At 37.9% G+C, this 21,429-nt stretch overlaps 1 protein-coding gene across 1 annotated transcript; it reads left to right on the top strand.

Moving 5' to 3' along the window:
* The first annotated feature begins 4,200 nt into the window (after window positions 1-4,200).
* LOC145767105 (uncharacterized) lies at window positions 4,201-16,983 on the top strand. Its single transcript, XM_082578860.1, has 9 exons — window positions 4,201-4,329; window positions 4,679-4,773; window positions 5,177-5,268; window positions 7,601-7,725; window positions 9,639-9,918; window positions 10,199-10,323; window positions 12,410-12,760; window positions 15,819-15,946; window positions 16,527-16,983. The coding sequence occupies exons 1-9, from the start codon at window positions 4,263-4,265 to the stop codon at window positions 16,590-16,592; spliced, it is 1,329 nt and encodes a 442-aa protein (XP_082434986.1). The 5' UTR covers window positions 4,201-4,262; the 3' UTR covers window positions 16,593-16,983.
* Window positions 16,984-21,429: the final 4,446 nt, after the last annotated feature.

The following is a 21,429-nucleotide window of genomic DNA, read 5'->3' as shown; positions in this document are numbered from 1 at the left end:
GGAGTCGAAAATGTAGGCTCTCGACTGCGAGCCCAACGCGCTAACCACTCGGCCACTGCTGCCTTTGGAGGTGTAGCCTACGCTACCTGTTTGCTTGAGATTGTTGTTCTGCTTATTTGCATCGTTGCGAGATCTGACAATCAATCAATCAATCGATGGTTTATTTGCCAGAAACAGTGGGCCTGCATGGTCAAAATGTATACACTGTAAAAGTGGCACAAGTTCCCATACTGGCAGGGATACGAAACGACAATACGATCTACTAGCCAATTGCCACCCTACAGAAACGATAGTTTTGACATTTCAGACATAAAAAAATGTGACCGACACTGACAGTATATTAATATCTATTGGCCAATAGCTTCGCTTAAAACTCTGTTAGTCGGTGCCATACAAAAATATTTCGGGGGGGGGGGCAATTTATGAGATATTAGGCTACTGTTACATAGGACAACAGTCAAAGTAAATAATTAACTAACCTCGCTCATTAAATATTAGCAGATAATTTTCTCAATGACTATTAACAGTCAAGCCATTTTCAAACTAGGCTAACAGTTAAAATGTGATCTTTAACCTGTGTCATATTTCCTTGCCATGAACAGAGAATCCCTGTTCATAGTAAACAAACACACCATAAATTTAATTTGTATTAAACCTGTTTGTAAATATCTACTTTACTTTATTAGAACTGGTTGCCAGAAATCTTGAAGTTATTACAATGCGAAAGTTTCTCCAAATATAGGAACTATGTTTAAATGTTTTTAAATATACGTGGTACATTTTAAATTTTGAGGCCCCCAAAGCCTGAGGCCATGGGCTTCAGCCTTTTTAGTCTAATTATGGGTTCTTAACCAGAACGATGGATAATTCTGACCGGCTTATCCATTTAAATATTTTTTCTTTTGCTTAAAGATACTATAGTTTCTTCATATTAATAGACAGCCATGCACACTGCACACTGCACAGTGAGTCTTATATTCAGCAAGATTTGTCCAATATCAAGTGTCTAGGTCAGGGGTGGGCACTGGGCAAACTTGTTCAATAAAAGAGATCGAGTCACTTGCCAAAAACTACAAACACTCGCGAGCTACAAAATGTATAGTCAGTAAAATAGATCACAATACAAGCTTTACCTGACATAACTTAACTGAAATAAAACACAACGAATACAGTGCAGTATTAGGTTTTTGTTTGATTTGCTAATCTCTGAAAATTTGGACTATGTGCTGTTAAAGTTGTAGGAAAAGGGAAAGTAATTTGATACGTTTTCAACACTTTGCCAAGTTAACTGAAAATAAAGCGACACAAACTAGTTAGGTTGAAGTGAAACTTTGATCTCTTGCACACTTTCCAAAAGCATTTTCACCTTCCTACTTTTCTTATACTTTTTTTTTAATTGAAATTTTAAAATCGTCACTTTAATGGAAGATAAATTGATACCCCCGAAAGGTAATTACTAATTATTTACAGTAAAAATAATGCAGACATCCCATTTGAGAGTAAAGCACTAAATGAAAATTGATTAGGCTACGCGGTTACTGTGCATGGACATGAAGATGACAGATGAGGCTGTTAGTGCGGTGAAGCTTCTTCTGCATGATGGACACGGAAAGGATAATTAGATCGAGTATTTATTCAAAATTTGGACTTTGTGCTGTTCTCGTTTTTTGTTTTTTTTTTGACAGCGTAGCTTCAAAAACCTATATAATGGATTCTCCCCAAAGTAGCAAGTCATGTTTGAGAAGAACAACTTATTTAAATCAACCAGACTAATAACATTTATTACAGTCCCAAAAGGGAATTTAATATGCTGTTGGGTGTCATTTTACCTTCTGCACATGTATTAATTTACCTTTTTTATTGAATATATAAAATAATGATTTTTGTATGCTTAGATGCTATTGCAAAGTAAACATAACATGCCCTTGAAGCCTTATATCAATGAACTGTCAAATGAATTTGGTTTGATGCTTCTGGAACTTTTCTTCAATTCTCTAGAAGAAAATAACCATCACGTGAAACGTTCACAAAAATACTCAAAACCACATTTTAACAATTTTATGCCATAAAAGCACGAGTTGGCTGCATGACGTCATTTCTGTTGGTACGTATTATTTTCACAGACCTTCCACTTGATGACAGTATTTTTGACTAATTTTTTTCAAACGCATAATATTGGTGACAAAGTAGGTTTAAAAGGGCCCAATATTGATCGCAAAATCTCAAAATATTTTGGCGAAAATGAAGTAGTTGCAGAAATACAATGAAATAGTCCATGCAGGACGGTTCCATTTGCATACGCTGTAACATGAAACAGTTTGCAAGCCCTTTTTATATTTCTAAACTGCATTTGATAACTGGTAACCATTGTAACGAATGAATGTAGAAACAATGGGTCGACGCCAAGCAGCTGCAAGCGATTGTTTTTAAAATGAAATGAAAACAGTCAGCAATGCAATGCTACGGATGCCATTTCTTGCTAAAGTAATTTTTTACAATGAGTTGACGTCTTATTCATGCACGTAAAACGTAAACATAAACATGACGTAAAACGTAATACGTAAACATGACGTAAAACGTAATTCGAAAACACAGCGTAATAAGTAAATATAACGTAAAACGCAATACGTCAACAATGAATAATGTTATCGTTATCACTTTCATCCACTTTTAAAACAATGCTAACATTATGACGTTGAAAAACTCGTGGAACGACTCCATTTGCAAATGTTAGTTACAAGGGTTTCTCTCAGCAGGCCACTTCCCCAGTACAACATAATATTTGTAACGAATTGCATGACAAATTCACAAATGGTCAAAAAACAAGAATGCACTGAACACGATTGCGAGTAAAATTAAAGATGCTATTTTATGCATTTCAGAACTACGTGTTCTCTTGTGGTGCAATGTCGTAATAAGTAGCCTCTGACTAAGCTAAGATCATATGCAAACATAAGCTAGTCACTACAAACACATTGTTGTATTTCTAACGGACTTGGAATTAAAAGTCGATTGTGGGTTTTTTCGTGCTCATGGCTTATAAACAAATTGGCGTGCAGCAAAAGAATGTGAATATAAATGCCACAACAATTTAATAAGCTAACCTGTCAACACTGTTGTCTAAACTCTAAGGTTATACCATGCTTGCAAGAAATCAATTTTGTAAAGAATTTATTACTATACCCCATACTTGTTATCATTGTACTAACTACTTTTCCCCATCACACTCTTGATAAGCTGGAAGGGCGCAGCGGACAAGCCTCCTACTTATCCGATCATGTGATCCTGATTAGTTGGTAAAATGAAATCTTCTATTTGATTTGTTCCTTGTCCTAGAAGGGGCTTAATGTGGTCCTACCATCCTCACCTCACAGCCGAACCAAGGAATAACAACATGAACGGTTTATCAAATCCAAGAAAAGGAAACCGAGCCGGCGGAAAATCTGTCTACTGGCTAGTGGTTGAAAAGTTACAGCTCATCACATCTACACAGGGTGGATTAAATTTGGTGGGCGTGGTTGTTGAAAGAACGGTACAGTAATAAAAAAGCAGTAAATACCTCAAACCTTTTGTTTAAGTTCCGGTTGAATATTGTGTTAAAGTATTATTGAGCTGAAGACAGAAAAGGTAAAAATATACGACTCCGACTCTTCAGTTTATAACTGGGCGACTCCGACTCTGGACACGCCAAAATTTTTCCGACTATTTTGTCTTCTCGTCCAATTTAAATCTGCGAATTCACATAAAGATACGCAGAAAACGAGTCTCACCAAAAGACGTTCATAAGATACAAGTAAAAATCAACAGAGTTTTTGTTGCGTGTTGGTTTTAGAAGTCGTGTATCTTTTTACCGGACGTTGTAAAACATAAGACTTTTTCTGTAACTTTTTTTTTTCTCTAAAATTATAGCTTTTTTCAGTAGTGGAGTTTTAGCACTTGCTTTAGACACGACGTTTTCAAATAGAAGAAAATGCTTAAAATCTGCAAATGTAAAATTCCATTTCCATTTTTGCAACCATAGAGTAGTTAGTAATGTTGACAAGCTAGTTTATTAAACTGTTGATGCAATTTTTTCATATTATTTTGCCTCAGGCAATTTGTGTTGATTTCATCTGCAATGGCATTTGGAAAGTCCAATCTTCGGTTCTATTTATACTGTGATTGGTTTAACATTCCATGATATCTTAGTAATTGCTGCCAGCTATTTATTGCAGCACTGAGCAGCAATGGTGATGACATGAAGCTGTGAATGAGCAAAGAAAATGGCTTCTTTAGTTTCACTTGTTGCATCATTGAGTGTATTGTTGTTGTTTATTGGCCATTGTCAAGGTATGTAGGCTACATTGGTTTGTCGGTGTATACATAATGGCGGGCGATAAGGAAGTATGCAACTCTTAGCCTACTTTGACATAATATCAATGCCTATTATTATAGTAAACGACAAGCAGTGCTCCTAAAGTGGATGGCACTCAGAGTTTTGCTGACAGCCATACACAACGTGACATTGTCCATAAGTCATTAAGTTACAACGAGCATTGAGAAGAGAACTTGCTGCAGGGATGTTACTTCATGAAGGCGCTAGCAATAACGCAACAGGTTAATCTCTGAGACAAATCTTAATTTACCGGGTGTAAGCTTGGGACGACAAAAAAGAAAAAAAAACCTTACTGTATTGCAGGCTGCATCAATGCATTGTCTTGGGGCAGAAAGCGTAGACGCAAACGCGCCATCGTCAGTAGAGGAGAATACTTCACTCAATGCATGGACGATCTAGTAAGATCGGCAAAGTCATATTTTTAAAATTGTTTTCTAAAGGATTTTCTAACCTTCTAAAAAAACGTCTGGCGTAGGCTATTTATCTACCCCAGCCTTATACTTCCGTCCACATTTTAAAGACTGAATTTAGACAAGTAGAACTGCTTTGATGATGGTGGAAAAACATAGCAGACTATGAAAAGAATGCATCAGAGGTTCCGTTAAATGGAGAACAGTCATTAAAATGCGTTGCTCAAGTGCACACCCCGAGAGCCGAACCAGCTCTGCTTGATCTACGTATAAAGTCGGCGCCAACCAAAGTTAATCAACTGAGTTAACGGTAGACACTGGACAATTTAGACCACAACATTTGCTTTTCAGTTCAAGAAATAAAAAAAGTTAAACTTTCTTTTTTCTTCAGGTTGGTTCCAGTTTTGACTGGAGAACTGTTGTAGGGTGGGGAATCCAAGACTCGGAATGGTATCAACTGACAAATGGATTATCAGAATGCCAGTAAGTAATGCGTCATAACTTGAGATGAGCAACTGTCATCCAGCAACAAGGTATTTAATACGATGAAAGAAACATATTAAAATGCAAACGTTTTCGGCTAAACATAAAAGCCTTTTTACATTAGAGATTGTTTCAAAGTTTTAGGGATCTTAAGTGTTGCCGTCAAAAAACAAAAGAAATTACTTTGATGCAGGTAGAATCGACAAGCAAGTAATTAGTTTATTTGACAGTGCCGCAACTTTAATGTAGAATTTCAAGAAAAATACTTCCAAGATCGGGATTGCAAAAAAAGGTTAAAATTCCGGGATTTCAGTCATTTCTCTAAGCAACATAAATTATTTTTTGTCTATTTCAACTTCATTTGTTTTTTTGCATAATCTTTTGTCTTGTTATTTGCTATTTGAGCAGTGTGAAGTACTTTTCTCAAACGTTTAAACCGATTTTCTGCGCAATACTGTACATTCTCTAGCAGTTCGTATTAATTGTAAATCAAACTTTCCAAAGGCTTGACAATGGCTAAATATATAGCCGAGAACGTTTACAGTGTAAAGCAGTTTTCGCAAATGTTTGAACCGCTTTTCTTCGTATTGTTCAAAATCTTGACAATGGCTAGATGTAGGCTATAGCCGAAAACTTTTGCCGATTTTGTTTCGTGTATCATGTTAAAAGCCGTGTTGTTGCTTGGTTTAGTTTGCTTATTTTGAAAAAAGCAAGTTTCCAAATTGTATAAATTTAAGTGGAAAGACAAGTGGTTGTCAGTGTTAGGCAGAATCAGTTTTAACAAATGCGTTATTGCATTGAAGCGAATGCCTTTAAATCCTGTATAAATTTATCGGAAATGTGAACAAGAAATATAAAATGCTGAACATGAAACATAAAATGCTGAACATGAAACATGGAAAGCTGATTATGAAACATGGAATGCTGAACATAAAACATAAAATGCTGAACATGAAACATAAAATGCTTAACATGAAACATGGAATGCTGAACATGAAACATAGAATGCTGAACATGAAACATGAAATGCTGAACATGAAACATGGAATGCTGAACATGAAACATGAAATGCTGAACATGAAACATGGAATGCTGAGCATGAAACATGGAATGCTGAACATGAAACATGGAATGCTGAACATGAAACATAAAATGTTGAACATGAAACATGGAATGCTGAACCTGAAACATAAAATGTTGAACATGAAACATGGAATGCTGAACATGAAACATAGAATGCTGAACATGAAACATGAAATGCTGAACATGAAACATGGAATGCTGAGCATGAAACATGGAATGCTGAACATGAAACATGGAATGCTGAACATGAAACATAAAATGTTGAACATGAAACATGGAATGCTGAACCTGAAACATAAAATGTTGAACATGAAACATGGAATGCTGAACATGAAACATAGAATGCTGAACATGAAACATGGAATGCTGAGCATGAAACATGGAATGCTGAACATGAAACATGGAATGCTGAACATGAAACACGGAATGCTGAACATGAAACATAAAATGTTGAACATGAAACATGGAATGCTGAACCTGAAACATGGAATGCTGAACATGAAATGATGAATCATGAACACAGAGGATGATGGATAGGAACGTGGGACCTCCTCTTCATCTTAAAAAATCAAAACTCATCTTTTCCTAGAAGAATCTTTCTTGTTTAAGGATGTAGTAGCATCTAATAATTTGTACTCATCGGTTTGGTTTTACACGTCAGCATTTGCCCGACAACATAATAGACTATCTGTATGTATTGATGGTTTTTATGCATTAAAATGGCCTCAACACATCCTAAGCAACCTTATGTAACACTTGTGAAGAAAGGGGCGTTCTTCCCGGCTATCAGCACAAGGCTGAGCACTCACTAGTACAGCGAGCAGCTGCGATTCGCCAACCATAACGGTGTAGCTTCCACGCTAGCCATTCAGACCATCCAATCAACAATATGTTTCTCCTTGCTACAAATCGGCTGCCGAGAAACTTATGTAACACTTGTTAGAATAAAATATAACAGAAGAAAAATGAAAAAAACGTGACCCAATAAAATGTAGCAAATCTTCCAAAACTAATTGTTTATATACGTATAACTCCTAGTCTAGTTGCGAAACATTTTGAAGATCCCTAATGAAAAACTGTTTTATGCATAATATGTAAAACATTCTCTTTTCAATATTAATAGCATAATACTAAAGGTTGAACAGAAAATTATATGATTTTCACTTCAAATACTGTAAGTAAAGTATTACAGTTTAAATCTTCTGAGATTTTAGTAAAAACCAATAGATTAAGTTTGATTTGATTCCAGGAATCTTGAGGATGGCCAGCAATGTTGGACAAACGCAGTAAAAGCAAGATTTAACCCGGGAACAGTCAGAACCGGACTGATCAACTGCATAGAGGATTTTCTTGAGGACCATAACGGGAATATGAGTATGTCTTTGAAGGTCTCTAGTTTTAAACTGAGGGAGGAGATCTGCCTGACTACCTGAGCTGCTGCTATGCTGCGACGATCCTTTGTCCATTACTACTTGATCTATCTGCACTGTCTAAGTATCAAAGCATCGGTCAACAGTCTCAATATTTTAAAATATTGAGACTGTTGACCGATCCTTTGATACTTAGACAGTGCAGATAGAGGGAATGAGTAGGTACACTTTGATCAGTCATATTTGTCAGGCCTAACAATTATGACATATGCATATTCATTATATGAAATGCAGGTACTAGTTTCTAAAACCTATTATACAAACTATTTCTCCCTTGTTTGGGATCATCAGAAGGTTCTTAGTCAAATAGGGTTATAGGCGAATTCTTCGTAAACAATTCTTCGTAAAGCAATTCTTCGTAAGCAATTCTTCGTAAAACAATTGTTCGTAAACAGTTGTTGGTGAAATGAAATCCGTAAAAGAATTTTTCGTAAAGCATTTCTTCGCATACATCAAATCTCCATTGCATGCACGAATAAATGCTTTGAGAAGAATTGTTTTACAAAGAATTAAGTTTACGAAGAATTGTTTTACGAAAAATTGCTTACGAAGAATTGCTTTACGAAGAACTGTTTACGAAGAAAACGTCAGACACCGTCAAATAGATATTTAAATATGAACCAAGGGAGAAACAGTCCGTAATAGGTTTTAGAGACAAGTGCCAGCATTTGATGTAATTTGCTTTGCTTGGCTTTTTGTTAGGCGTTGAGCGTTTTTTTTTTTGTATTATTAATACTGAAGTGCTTTCTCGATTATCTGAACCCCGGTTAACCGATATTATATTATCCGATATTCGATTACCCGGTTGCTTTATTTTCCTACAACATTTCATAAGTTGTGGTTTTCCAGTTGTTGCATGAATTGTTTCCTACAAATTTACTTTAATATAAATCAGGGGTTCCCAACCTGGGAGCCATGGCTCCCAAGTGGACCATGAGCCTTTTTCAAGGGAGCCGTGGAAAAATTTGAAAAATAATAATTTTTTTAATTTATCATCTCTAAGTCCACTCCAACACTATATAATAAAATAAATAAATTAAAATTTAATAAAAATAATAGTGCATTTGCCCAAATCTTCATGAAATGGTCTTTAATTCCCGGTTGTTGTGACGTTTCTTAATTTTTTCAAAACGTTGAAAAATATAGGGGGGGGCATTAATTTTTCAAATACTTTAGGAGGGCCACGGTGTAAAAAAGGTTGGGAACTCTTGTAATAAATCCAGTCATGGATGCATCACTTTCAATAACGTCACCAATAGAACAATCAGGGCTGCTTTCCTGCGGTGGAGTTAGCTATAGAGTTGTACCCAGACAGCAAAATCCATCATTTTTACATTGATTCAACGTCAATTCAACGTCATTCAATTTAACGTAAACGTCTAACAATGATGGATGTTGCTGTCTGGGAACTACTTAACTACACATTGTACTGGACCAGTAGGCCTAATTGTCGTTACAGTTTTAAGGTGGCTTCATGTTTGAAAGGTGAAACAGTTGTTGTGTCTGTTGAAGACAAGATGAAAGTATGAGATATGGCACGGAAAATAATCCAAACAATCCCGGCTGCGTCAAGAAAAATAAGCTGTCCAAATAAGACAGGAACCAAAAGTACTTTTGATGTTAGATAATTGAAAATAGATATAATAATTGAAAATAGATAATTGAATTAGATAATAAAAAGCATTATTGAACTGTATCAATTTCAGTTTCAAACTGTATCAACAACAACAACTAAATGTCGAACCTCCACCCTTTCGAGTGCCTTGCAGTGCTATTCGGATATTCGATTATCATTATTCGGTTCCACAACCAACAGGTATCTTATGCATTCCGCTACGTAAATATCTTTGTTCACAGATCAACATCCTTCTAATAGACGCAAAAAGAGATCGAGTGAAAGTATTCCTGTGCAATTGTTCAGTTTACCCACACGTGAGAGGATATGTTCGATATATGATACACGGTCATCACTGACGTCAATCCCATTGTCAAGGCTGACGTCAGGACCTTATGACCGCAGTCCTCCACGGCGCGGATTACGCGCGTACACACGCTGTATGTCAGAAAGGAGCAGAAGAAGTGAGTTAAACTTTCGATCTCTTGCCAATTTCATACAATCCGGAGCCATCAAAGACACGTAAGTAATATTCTGTCTATCTAGAGCTAGAAACGTTTGGTCCTGTAAGAGGACAGTCACATTTACTCAGACAGTTTAACAAAGTAGAGATAGCAACAACAGGGGCAGTCTTTATTAAACCGCTTAGAAAGCTTAAAAACTTCCAAAAAGTATAATACCGCACAAAAGTATCTTGGGTTATTTGAATTATATGATCGTGTAAAAAGTTGTCGATATTTTACAAATTTGAGTTTGTGAAATTAAATATAAAACATGATTACAATTTCCTCTCTATGTCTAGGTGCAACTTGGATAGACTTCCTCTCTTTCGTGGTGTTGAGACTTGGCCTTATCATTTGATATTGTTAACTAGATCAAGATTGAGCACTCCCCTACGAACTTGTGCTGTAAGGTCCTATCCGCCAAGTAAGAATCGATAAATTAATAATTAGTCTAACTGTAAACAAGACAGCAGAAATTTTTTTGTTACTATAAAATCTACTGATTTGTACTTGAAGCAGTAAATCGGAATTAATCAGGTTAATGTAGTTGCAGTGCCACTCCGATTCTTGGCAGCTGTAATAAGTATGAATGTAAAAACACCTCGACCTCCCATCACGACAAAATGTAAATATTTGGTCCGAAACGTTGACCTTCATCAACAAACCAAAACCAATGGAAATGTGATTAACTTTCAGATCTGTGTGGCTCAGAATGGAATTTCTTAAACAAAAAGTTATGAGTTTGTCTGTGCATTTTAAATAAACAGATAGAACCTAGCTACAATACGGCGTTTAACATAATACATTAAAGTGAAAATAAACTATAAATTAGGAACGTTTTTGGCCACACACATGTTAGCCCTTATCAAGTAACATGCCTGAAAACGTTCGAAATTGACATTATATTATTATTAATATGGAAATTATAGAAAATTACTTTCACTATCGAAATTATGTCTGTACATTTTAAATTATATAAATGAGCATTGTTAGTATCTAGCTGGTTAGTATTTGTTTAATATATGTTACTAATATAGTAATATTAATTACTACTGTCACTGAGCAATGGAATGGGTTCTGGTAATAATATACGCAGTTGCGCCTCCATACGGCTTCATTGACACTATCTGCTTTGTGTAAAACGCTGAGGAGCAACGCATTCTGCGATGGACACAGCGATAAATAAAAACAAGCATTATTATATTCCTGAAGACCTGAATTGTTTGTCCAGTAACTAGTCTTCACCGCACTAATGAAACGTGGAAGGTCGAAACAGGGTTTTGATAGCAGTTATTGTTCTTTAACTCTTTCGCGCCCAGCGATTTTGCACGGTTTGACCGCAAAACCCAGGCATTTTTGCTATTTTTTCTCTAACTTTAACGAGTTGACACGCGTGACACCGATTGCGTATTTTGACATGGAATATCTCACTGTAAAGATAATTTCAAGTTCTGACTATAAATGTAAGAACCTACTTTCCTAATACAACACATTTGAAGATGCAGTATTTTCAAAATGTGTACTTTTTTAACTTTTTTTTTTGTTAAAAATTTTGTGAAAATGAAGGATCTTACAAAAAAAATACTCCCACCTTTTCTGTAGAACCTAAAAAGATTTTTTTTCTTCAGTGGACTTCCTAATGATATGAAGTATCAAGGAAAAATCAAACATGCCTTGTTCCTTTAGTACATACTTTTCTTTTAACTGTTGGCTAAAAGTAACCACACTTTGTCAAATTTGAGCATTTTTTTTTTTGAAAAACACGAGAATATCAATAAAATAAGCATTTTAAAAGGGACCTGTAAATTTGTAGATATTCTGCTACAAAGACAAAGTTTTATATCACGCTTCAAACAGCATCATTTTAAAATGATGCTGGGCGTTTAGCATTAAACCTCAAATCATTTTAAAATGATGCTGGGCGTTTCGCATTAAACCGCAAATCATTTTAAAATGATGCTGGGCGCGAAAGAGTTAATAAACCACGTTGTTTGAAGTATTGAGTCCGCCTCGCTAACTCAGTAGGTTCAGCGCCTTACTTTTTGAACGAAAGCAACTGCAAGTTCTGGCCCAATTATTTAGGTGTGCGCTTAAACAAGGAATATCCAGGACTCCTTTCCATTTAAATTCTCACCGAGTGGATGGAGTAATTCACAGACAATAACACTTCAACAATCCGAAACCTCGCACTGTCAAACTCGGGGATCAGGTCTGCGTCAATGGTTCAAAGCCTCTACAAGTATGCGGAACTGCCAGGGCTAAGCGCTCAAAGACTCTTTCTCAGTCCGAGGATAAAGCCTCCCACAAACAATGAAACACTAAAACTGTATAAACTGAATGATCACAAGATATTTCTAAAAAAAAAAACTTATTTTTTAAAAGAATAGATTTTGTAGCTTTGACCCCCATACAACACGTAGTTTCATAGAGCTCATAGTGATATAAATAGGCATTTACTTCAAATTTTCCACACCGCGTTGTCATAAAATAGTAAAAATTGTGTTTTATAGACCCAAGATGGAGTTCATGGAAGTCTTGGAGTGATTGTCCAGTAACCTGCGGAAAGGGAGAACAAACAAGAAGAAGAATTTGTCTTTATGTAACTCATCCAACGCTAGCCAAAAAAAATTGTCGAGGCAATTTTATTGATACTCGGCGCTGCAGGGGGCCCTTACCCCCATGTGTGACGTATTCATGGGGGCCTTGGACTCCTTTTATGACGTGTTCAAAAACTTGCAACAGGGGAATCAAAAGAAGAACCCGAACATGTGTCCCCAATCGTCGATACACAACGTCTTTGAGAAACTGCAATAAGCTACCCGGGAAGAGCACCGACACTGGCCCCTGCAACACTCACCCTTGTAAGTAACTTTTAACATTTTTTTCTTATGACTCCATGAAATGCAACACCGTAACTGGGTCTCACGCTTAATGTGAAGCAACAAATAAATGTTTTATCATAGAATGTTTGATTAAACATAATAAAATTATAACTAAATATAGGAAATGCAGTAATTGAACAAACATTAAATGATACAGTAATACAAGCTCTTACTTTTTATTATGTTTTAGTAATTATATAAAATAAAAAGTAGCAAAAGTCATCACAACGGAACTGTTTCATTTTATTCCCCTGCTGAGTAAAACTCAGCAATATTTTACAGATTTTTGTGAAGTTTGCTTAAGCCGCTTTGCAAAAAATTACCGATTTTTGCAAGAATATGTGAAAGTTTGAGCTCGAAGTTTCCAGATCTGAATTCAAACAACAACCATGTTCAGTTAAAAACAACATGCATTGCTATATAGAGCATATCATCATAATCCATCGTCGGTTTGTTCCCCACTAGTGGGGGTGGCCGATTGTTTCCGCGCAGCAATTGTCTTAATCCCTTTTCTCCATTTCACCCTGTTCCTTGCATCTTCCTCCTTCAGTCCGACTTTTTAAACTCATCCTTCACTTGTTGTTTCCACGTTCTTCTTGGACGACCACGTTTCCTCTTCCCATCCACCTTTAGATCTAGTGCCCTTCTAAGAAAACTTCCTTCCTCCTTCCTTATCACATGTCCATACCATCTTACTCCATTTGCCCATGCCAGTTGGTCTATGGTCTCTCTCATCTCTAGCATATCCAACAATTCTTCAGTCCTTTTTTCCCTTCTCGTTTTCACCCCACACATTGCTCTCACCATTGACCTTTCCGTTCTTCTCAGGATTGCCAGTTCACTCTCTCTCAATACCCATGTCTCGCTACCATATAGCATTGCAGGCCGCACACAGCTCCGATATACTTTTCCTTTCATCCTTAGTGAAAATTTTCTGCCATACAACATTTCCCCACATTCCCTGAACTTTGCCCAGCCCAATCTTGCCCTTGTTGTCACCGCTGCTTCACATCCACCACTTCCATTTATCCGATCACCCAGATAACAGAAGTCTGTCACTGTTTCGATGCCATGGCAGAACTCATCATCATGGCCTTCCACTTCATTCCTTCCTTTACTGCATTTCCCACAAACAAAGCACTTCGCCAATCTTGTTGCGGCTCTCTTGCCATTAGCACATCTTGCATGTACCCACTTTCCACATTCCTTGCATTGCATTGAATTTCTCATCACTCTCTTGCCACATATTCCACAGGGATCTACTTTGCTCTCAACAACTGTTCCTTCTGCTCCACTCACCATCACTTTTGTTTTTTCAAGATTCACCTTCATACCCTTGGTTTCAAATGCTTCTTTCCATTCCCTCCATACTATTACTTGTCAAGACCAGGTCGTCTGCATACAAAATTTCACTCAATAAGCCCTCCCTCACTCCTTCAGTTACAACGTCAACCACAATAGCAAATATCAGAGGTGACAAAACTGATCCCTGGTGTACACCAACCTTCACAGAAAACTCGTTTGAATAATTTGATCCAACTCTCACTTTTGTTCTTGCATCCTCATACATAGACATCACAGCTCTCACTAATACCTCCGGTATACCTCTTTTCCTCATTGCCCATTCCATCACTTTCCTTGGTACTCTGTCAAATGCCTTTTCTAAGTCGACGAAACACATATATAGTTTTCTCTGCTTCTCTCGGTATTCCTCTTGCATTCTTCTCAATATAAACAGAGCATCCACTGTACCTTTTCCTGGCATAAATCCAAACTGCATATTATTTAATTTCACCAATGTTCTCAACCTCTTTTCTATTATTCGCTCCACAATTTTCATTCCATGCTCTAGTAGTTTTACACCTCTATATGCACTGCAACTTCTCACATCCCCTTTTCTCTTGAACAGTGGAACAACAATACTATGCTTCCACTCCTCCGGCATTCCCTCTCCATCTAATACCCTTTGGCTAAGTTGTAGCATTACTTCAATTCCCAACTCTCCACTTGCTTTTATCATCTCTACGCTCACTTCTGATGGACCAGCTGCTTTATGCAGTTTTATTTGTCCCATTGCCTCCACCACTTCATCACGAGTAACTTTTCCCACTGGACCCTCCACCAGATCAACCTCTGTCATATGATCCCATACATTCTCCTTATTCATAACATTTTCCATATGTTCCTTCCACACTTCTCCTCTGCTTTCCGGGCTGAAATGCAACTTCCCATCTCCACTCCTTATACATCTTCCCCCTACAATATCTTTCCCATCCTTTTTCATTTGCTTTATGAGTCTGAATACTTTGTTTTGGCTTTCCCCCATTTTATTAAGTTCCTCCTCAGCACCATTCTTCATAGCTCTTGCAACAACCCTCTTTGCCTTCTTTTTCATACTCTTATACTTCTTTTTATTCTCTTCTGACCCATTTTTGCGCCACTGCCTGTACGCATCTCTTTTCTGTGAAATCGCATGCTTCACCTCCTCATCCCACCACCATGTGTCTCCACGAACCCTCCTCACTTTCTTTTTCCCACATACTTCATCACATGCTGCTAGGACACCTTTCTGAAATGAAGCCCACAAGTCCTGCGCACTCATGTTTACCAGCTCTTTTGCTCTTTTCACAAACTTAATTCTCGTTTCTTTTTCCTCCAGTTTCCACACATTTCTCACAAAAACTGTTATGTTTTTTTCCACACATATGAAAACGAAATTTATGTAAACAATAATAAACAAAAAGTAATTACTTAAAACTTGAAAATATACAATTATTGTTTAAAATTGTGTTATTGTTTAAAATTAATTATTGTTTATATTATTGGAAACGCCACTGCTGGAGCCTGGAATAATTCCCTATCCCTACAAATACGGAATGCTGTCTCCACAAAAAAATAACAGCAAATAGATATTTTATAACCACTACAATTAGTTTTGACACTTTCTTTCACCCATTAAAAATACTTGCTATAAGTTTTGTTTTCGATTCTAGAATAGTCTGTATGGTTACAAAATTGTTTCATGCGTATTGCGTAGGTCCTCCAAGACAAGCTGGTCCTGCGTGGGGCGAATGGTCGTCGTATTCTCGATGCAGGACGCGATACTTCTCTTGCGGTACCGGATCGCAAATAAGATCCAGAATATGCATACACGGAAGTATTCAGGTAAAAAGAACATTCCAACAAAGATTCCTCCTTGGTGTTGTGGATGTAAAACGTAACAACGTAAAACATGACTTAAAAACGTAATAAAATGTAAAACGTAACAAAGTAAAACGTGATTTATAAACGTAATAAAATGTAAGACGTAAAACATAATGACGTAAAACATAAAACTTATAAACGTAATAAAACATAATACGTAAAAACGTGTAAGCAAAAACAAAATGCAAGCAGAACAACCAAGGAAGACATGCAGTTGAAGAAAGAAGCATGGAATGCTACAAAAATGCTTTTAACTCTTTATCAGTTATCAATAAAGATGTCAAGTTGTTCAATCTGTTATTTTTTTCAACTTTTTAGCCTATCCATAAACAACAGTGTTGCCACTTATGTATGATGTAGACTAAGCCTTTAAGCACAACCAGAATCAATTACTTTCAACAGTTTAGTTTGAAACATTTCGCGTTGTGCAAATGCTGAAGTGTCCATAGTTTCAGTTTTGCACATGAAAGTTTGAACTATGGAACTACCAAGCATTGAACTGTGAAGACAGCTATGCTGAATAAATTTATTATTGTTCCAGGTTTCTTCCCAACTTTGTCCAGGTGTGGATACGGAAACCCCCAGCTGTCCCGTCGCATGCAGCTAATGTCCCATACAGCTAATGTCCCATGCAGCTAATGTTCTTATCTTTCTCATGGGTATTGGCAGAAGAAACACAATCCCATACAATTCTCTTCACAAATTCACCAACTGTAAATCTAACAAATTTTTTTCATAATTTGATTACACGCTCATTAAAGAATATCAAGGTTGTCTTATCTGGGTTTAAAGATTGAAATTATTCGGTGCATTGCATTTCATTCATGACGTCAGAATTCACACAATACCACATCTAGTTTGTATATTTGCAATCCAAAAACTTGATCATCACACTACACTGAAAACTAACATGTGGCCAATGTGCATAACTTACTAGATTGTGTCCCTTGTTTTTGTTTGTAAATAACTTACACTCACTCAAATAAATTCACCACGCAGTTGTGGCGGTGCCGCAGTGCCGCAATGCTCACCGCCACAACATTGACACTGCCATAAACAGCGCCCTGCGCACAGTGACCGGATGCCTGCGTCCCACACCATTGGACAATCTCCCCATTCTCGCTGGCATCCAACCTACTGAGCTTCGTCGCGAAGAAGCCACTCTGTCCCTCGGTCGACGGGCACTGGAGCCTAACCATCTTCTCCACCACAAGATCTCTGCCTTCCCAAACGGGCACCCTCGCCGACTGAAATCAAGACACCCATTCGTGCCAGCCGCTCGGCTTCTGATCAACGAAGCTGATGAACAAGACATCTCTGCGGCTACTTGGGCGGACCATAAATGGAATTCTGAATGGAGGTCAAGCACCACCAGACTCCATTCATTCATCCCCGACGCCGACACACGCCCCATCGGCCTGACACTACAGAGACAGGCATGGGTGCGCCTCAACCGTCTTCGTACGGGCGTCGGGCTTTTCCGCTCAACCATGCACCAATGGGGAATGGCTTCTTCCTCCTCCTGTGAATGTAGTGCCGAGGAACAGACCGCAGACCACATCATCAATGACTGTACCATCTTCAAGCCACCTAACGGAGTGGAAGGTCTGCGCGTCATGGATGATGAAACTAAAGACTGGCTGCTCTCTAGTAGCCTTCCAGTGTAGTCCGGGAACATCGTGAATCTGGGGGTGGTAAAAGGATAGACCCTCGGCCCCAGAAGCTCAGACGACGATGATGATGACCACGCAGTAAGCCTGATCCTTTCGAAAGATTAAATACATCGAAAAAATATAAAGTAGAATTCGATCATAATGACTTCGATTGTAATGACATTTCGCCACAGTAGCATCTGTTGCAAAGTCCCGTTTTTAAACTACATATAGTTGAATTCTGCTTTTGTAACAATTCGCTATTAGCGACGCTTTTTCGAACGTCCTTTCAATTGTCACTACAAGCAAATTCTAATGTATTTTAACGTATTGGAATACGACATATAGCTTTATAATGCAACGTTGTATAAACTTTCGAGCCTTGAATAAACGAAAAAACTTTAAATGTGATTGATATTTATCAAATCTTCATCCACAGCCAAGTGTACCAAGAATTGACAGCGATACACCGTGTTTTGCTCATGAGGCTTAGCTCATCAGTTTCGCACCACTAATTTCTGCCACAAAGCTATCAAGTGCTGCCTTTACCGGTCCATTGAATTCTTACAGTAATGGAAAGAAATCAAACCAGCTGTTGCCAAGGATGTACAATTGAAGCCTACTGCGCAGTTGCGCAGAAGTAGCGATCTATCTGGCGTCGGGATAAGGCTGAGCATTGCGTTTCGGTAGTCGTACCGGTGTAGCCTCCACACTAGCCACCAAGGCTTTTACAAGCAACAATGTTAATGCTTGCTGTTCTACAATGAGTCCTCAGCCTTGTGCTGAGTGCTAAAAAACTTCCAATGTACAGTATATCAAAACTGCTCATGGGCAAAACATGGTGTTTATCACTTTCAATTCTTGCTACAATAGACTGCCGACAAAACTACCCGTTAAATGTCACCACTGACTTGTTCTAAGTAAAATAAAAGAAATAACAATTCTCACTGATTACGATTCTTGCGTTGACACGGACAGTATCGCCTTCCTTGAAGTGAAACTAAATATCAAAAATATGATACAGATCGAAACATGCCATTGCTGTTGCAGCAATAAATCTTAAGCCTAGGCTACAGATCTATCACAACGACATAAAAATAATACTAATGACACTAACAGTTATCACTACTCCACAAAGCAAAAACATTGGATGCCAAAATATTTGAATCGTGATAACTATGTATTTTTAAACGAATTACATTTAGTGCCTATGTGATGGCTGCAGGTTCTCAATCAAAAGTTGCAATTACCAATTCAGAAAAGTCCATGCGACTTTCATTTTATTCTGGATGACTTTAATTTTCGGTCTGATCAATCTCCGCCTGCAGATAAGTCTTTTGTCAACGATTTTTAAGTTTGCAGAATTACATTAATGTGAAAAAGGTGGGTTTGATGACCAGGTCGTTGGTTGGTTGGTTTTGAATCTTTATCCTCGGACTGACAAAGCCTTGATTGGTTATTCCCGGTAGTTTCGCATACTTGTAGAGGCTTTTGACACAGGGCCGGTTACCGAGATTGGCAGAGTGAAGTTTTTCGATTGTTGAAGTGTTGTAGCTAGGGAATTACTCCATTCACTAGGTGCCGCTGAATGGAGAGCAGTCCTTAACGCGCGTTGCTCAAGCGCACACCTAGAGGTCTCAACTCTCAATGCTTCCGGTATGTTGGGCTTGTAAACAAAACATTAAATGATCAAGGAACGATGGTTCAACCCAGGGCCGTTGAGAAGATAATTTAGGCTCGGTACCAATGGGATCTTCAGGCTTTAAACCAAGATACTTCTCTAAGAAAAACGCACTATATCTAGAGAATACTTGGTGGTTTTGTAAAGATCCCCTTAGAAAGGTTACAGGCCTCTAGACTTATCTTGGACCAGAGTAAAAAATTAACCCCTAAGCCCCCTGTCAACGCTACTGGTTTTACCCCGCCGTGTGTAACAAAGACTTTTTAAAGATAGCTTTTTACTTAGTGGCATCTAGCGGATGAAATGTTTTACAATATTTAAACTGTAAACAAAAACATAAGGGAGTGTGAGGATTTGTAAAGTTATTAAGACTGCGATTGAACGAAAATGGAAGAAGCCATACTTGAGTTTCACCCTTGTTTGGGATCATTAATGGTGCACATACATGTGTCTTGAGCGGAAATCGAACTTCCAACTGTGATAGGAATGCAATAGATTGAGTTTCGCCTTTAGCAGCATGATCGTTGCTTACTTCACAATGTAAATATTAACGACCTGTTTTAGCCTGATGCTGCGAGTTCGCTGTGGTAATAGCGGATTACACTAGCTTTGATAGGAATTGTGGACGACTTCGACTTGAGTGGGAATCGAACCTCCATCGAGATTGTACTACGGTGTCCAGTATGTCGTTTCAAGACAATTTCTTGTCATGCGTGTTCTCTTGTGGTTCAATGTTTCAATAAGTAGCTTCTGACTAAGCTAAGGTCATGTGCAAACATAAGCTAGCCACAATAAACACATTGTTGTATTTCTAACGGACTTGGAATTAAAAGGCGATTGTGGGTTTTTTCGTGCTCATGGCTTATAAACAAATTGGCGTGCAGCAAAAAAATGTGAATACAAATGCAACAACAATTTAATTAGCTAACCTGTCAACACTGTTGTTTAAACCAGTGATTCTCAACCACCGTCCATTGGGCCACATGCGGCCCTTAACCATTCTTTTTGCTGCCCTCATCCATGCAGCAATAATTTGCGCTAAACCAGAAAGACTGCAAAAAATAACAGACTAAAAAATGATTAACAAATGGATTTCTGTCAGTTTTCAAATTCGAAATTGGGTCTACAAAGGCTTGACTCATGAAAAGGTGAAAGAAATATTCTTTTCATGTTCCCGATATGTTGTATTTACACTCAACTCCTTCAAAAAACAAATTGCTCATTGAGCGGGCTGAGATTTGATTATCATCCATTTAAACACTGCAAAGCGCACCCTGGCGTTTGTTCAACGTTTAACTGACATCCGTCTGTCTGTAATTGTACAATGTACATACTTGTGTATACTAATTTTTGGAAGCTCTCGCTGCATCTTAAAAGATTCAATATCAAAGTTACAAAACAATTGTTATCGGTTTACTTGTTTCAACTTAAACATTCTATTTGAAGTTGTTTTTTTACCATGTTCTTTAACGAACAGATTTCTTTGTGCTTGCTACATCAGCATAATAGTTCAGCGAAGTAAACATTTATTTCTCGGAGTGGAAAAAGAACTCCTCAACACTTCAAAGTTTTATTTCGGACACCTGCCTCCACGTAACCGGAATGCATTTGCCAAGGAAGACCTGGGTGCGGCTCAACCGCCGCGTACTGGCGTCAGACTATTCCGCTCCAACATGTACAAATGAGAGGATGGCTCCATCCGCAATCTGTGAGTGTGGCAAGGAGGAACAAACCGCAGACCACGCCATCTGCAATTGCGCCGTCTACCATGCGCCAAATGGTGTGCGTGGTCTGCGTGCACTGGATGACGAATCAATTCAATGGCTGCTCGACACCTGGCCAAACATCTAGACCGCGTCGCAGCCACTGCCCAAGGTTGGTAAAAGGCAGAACCCCTCGACCCCTGAAGTGAATTCAGTCATTCAAAATAGGAAAAAGTTTTTTACAAGGAAAATCAGGGGCATGAACTCAGCGCCGTAAGCAACTTTTGCAATGAAAAACACGCTTTGTTGTAATAATATAATAGAAAAGATTATATTCATACTATAGAGTTAAATAATTTTAGTCCACAAAACAACAGTGAACAACTGCAACATTTCTTTAAGATCCGG

The sequence above is a fragment of the Aplidium turbinatum genome, chromosome 3, assembly GCF_918807975.1.
Source record: "Aplidium turbinatum chromosome 3, kaAplTurb1.1, whole genome shotgun sequence".
Taxonomy (NCBI): Eukaryota; Metazoa; Chordata; class Ascidiacea; order Aplousobranchia; family Polyclinidae; genus Aplidium; species Aplidium turbinatum.
This window is presented reverse-complemented; position numbering and strand designations above follow the sequence as displayed.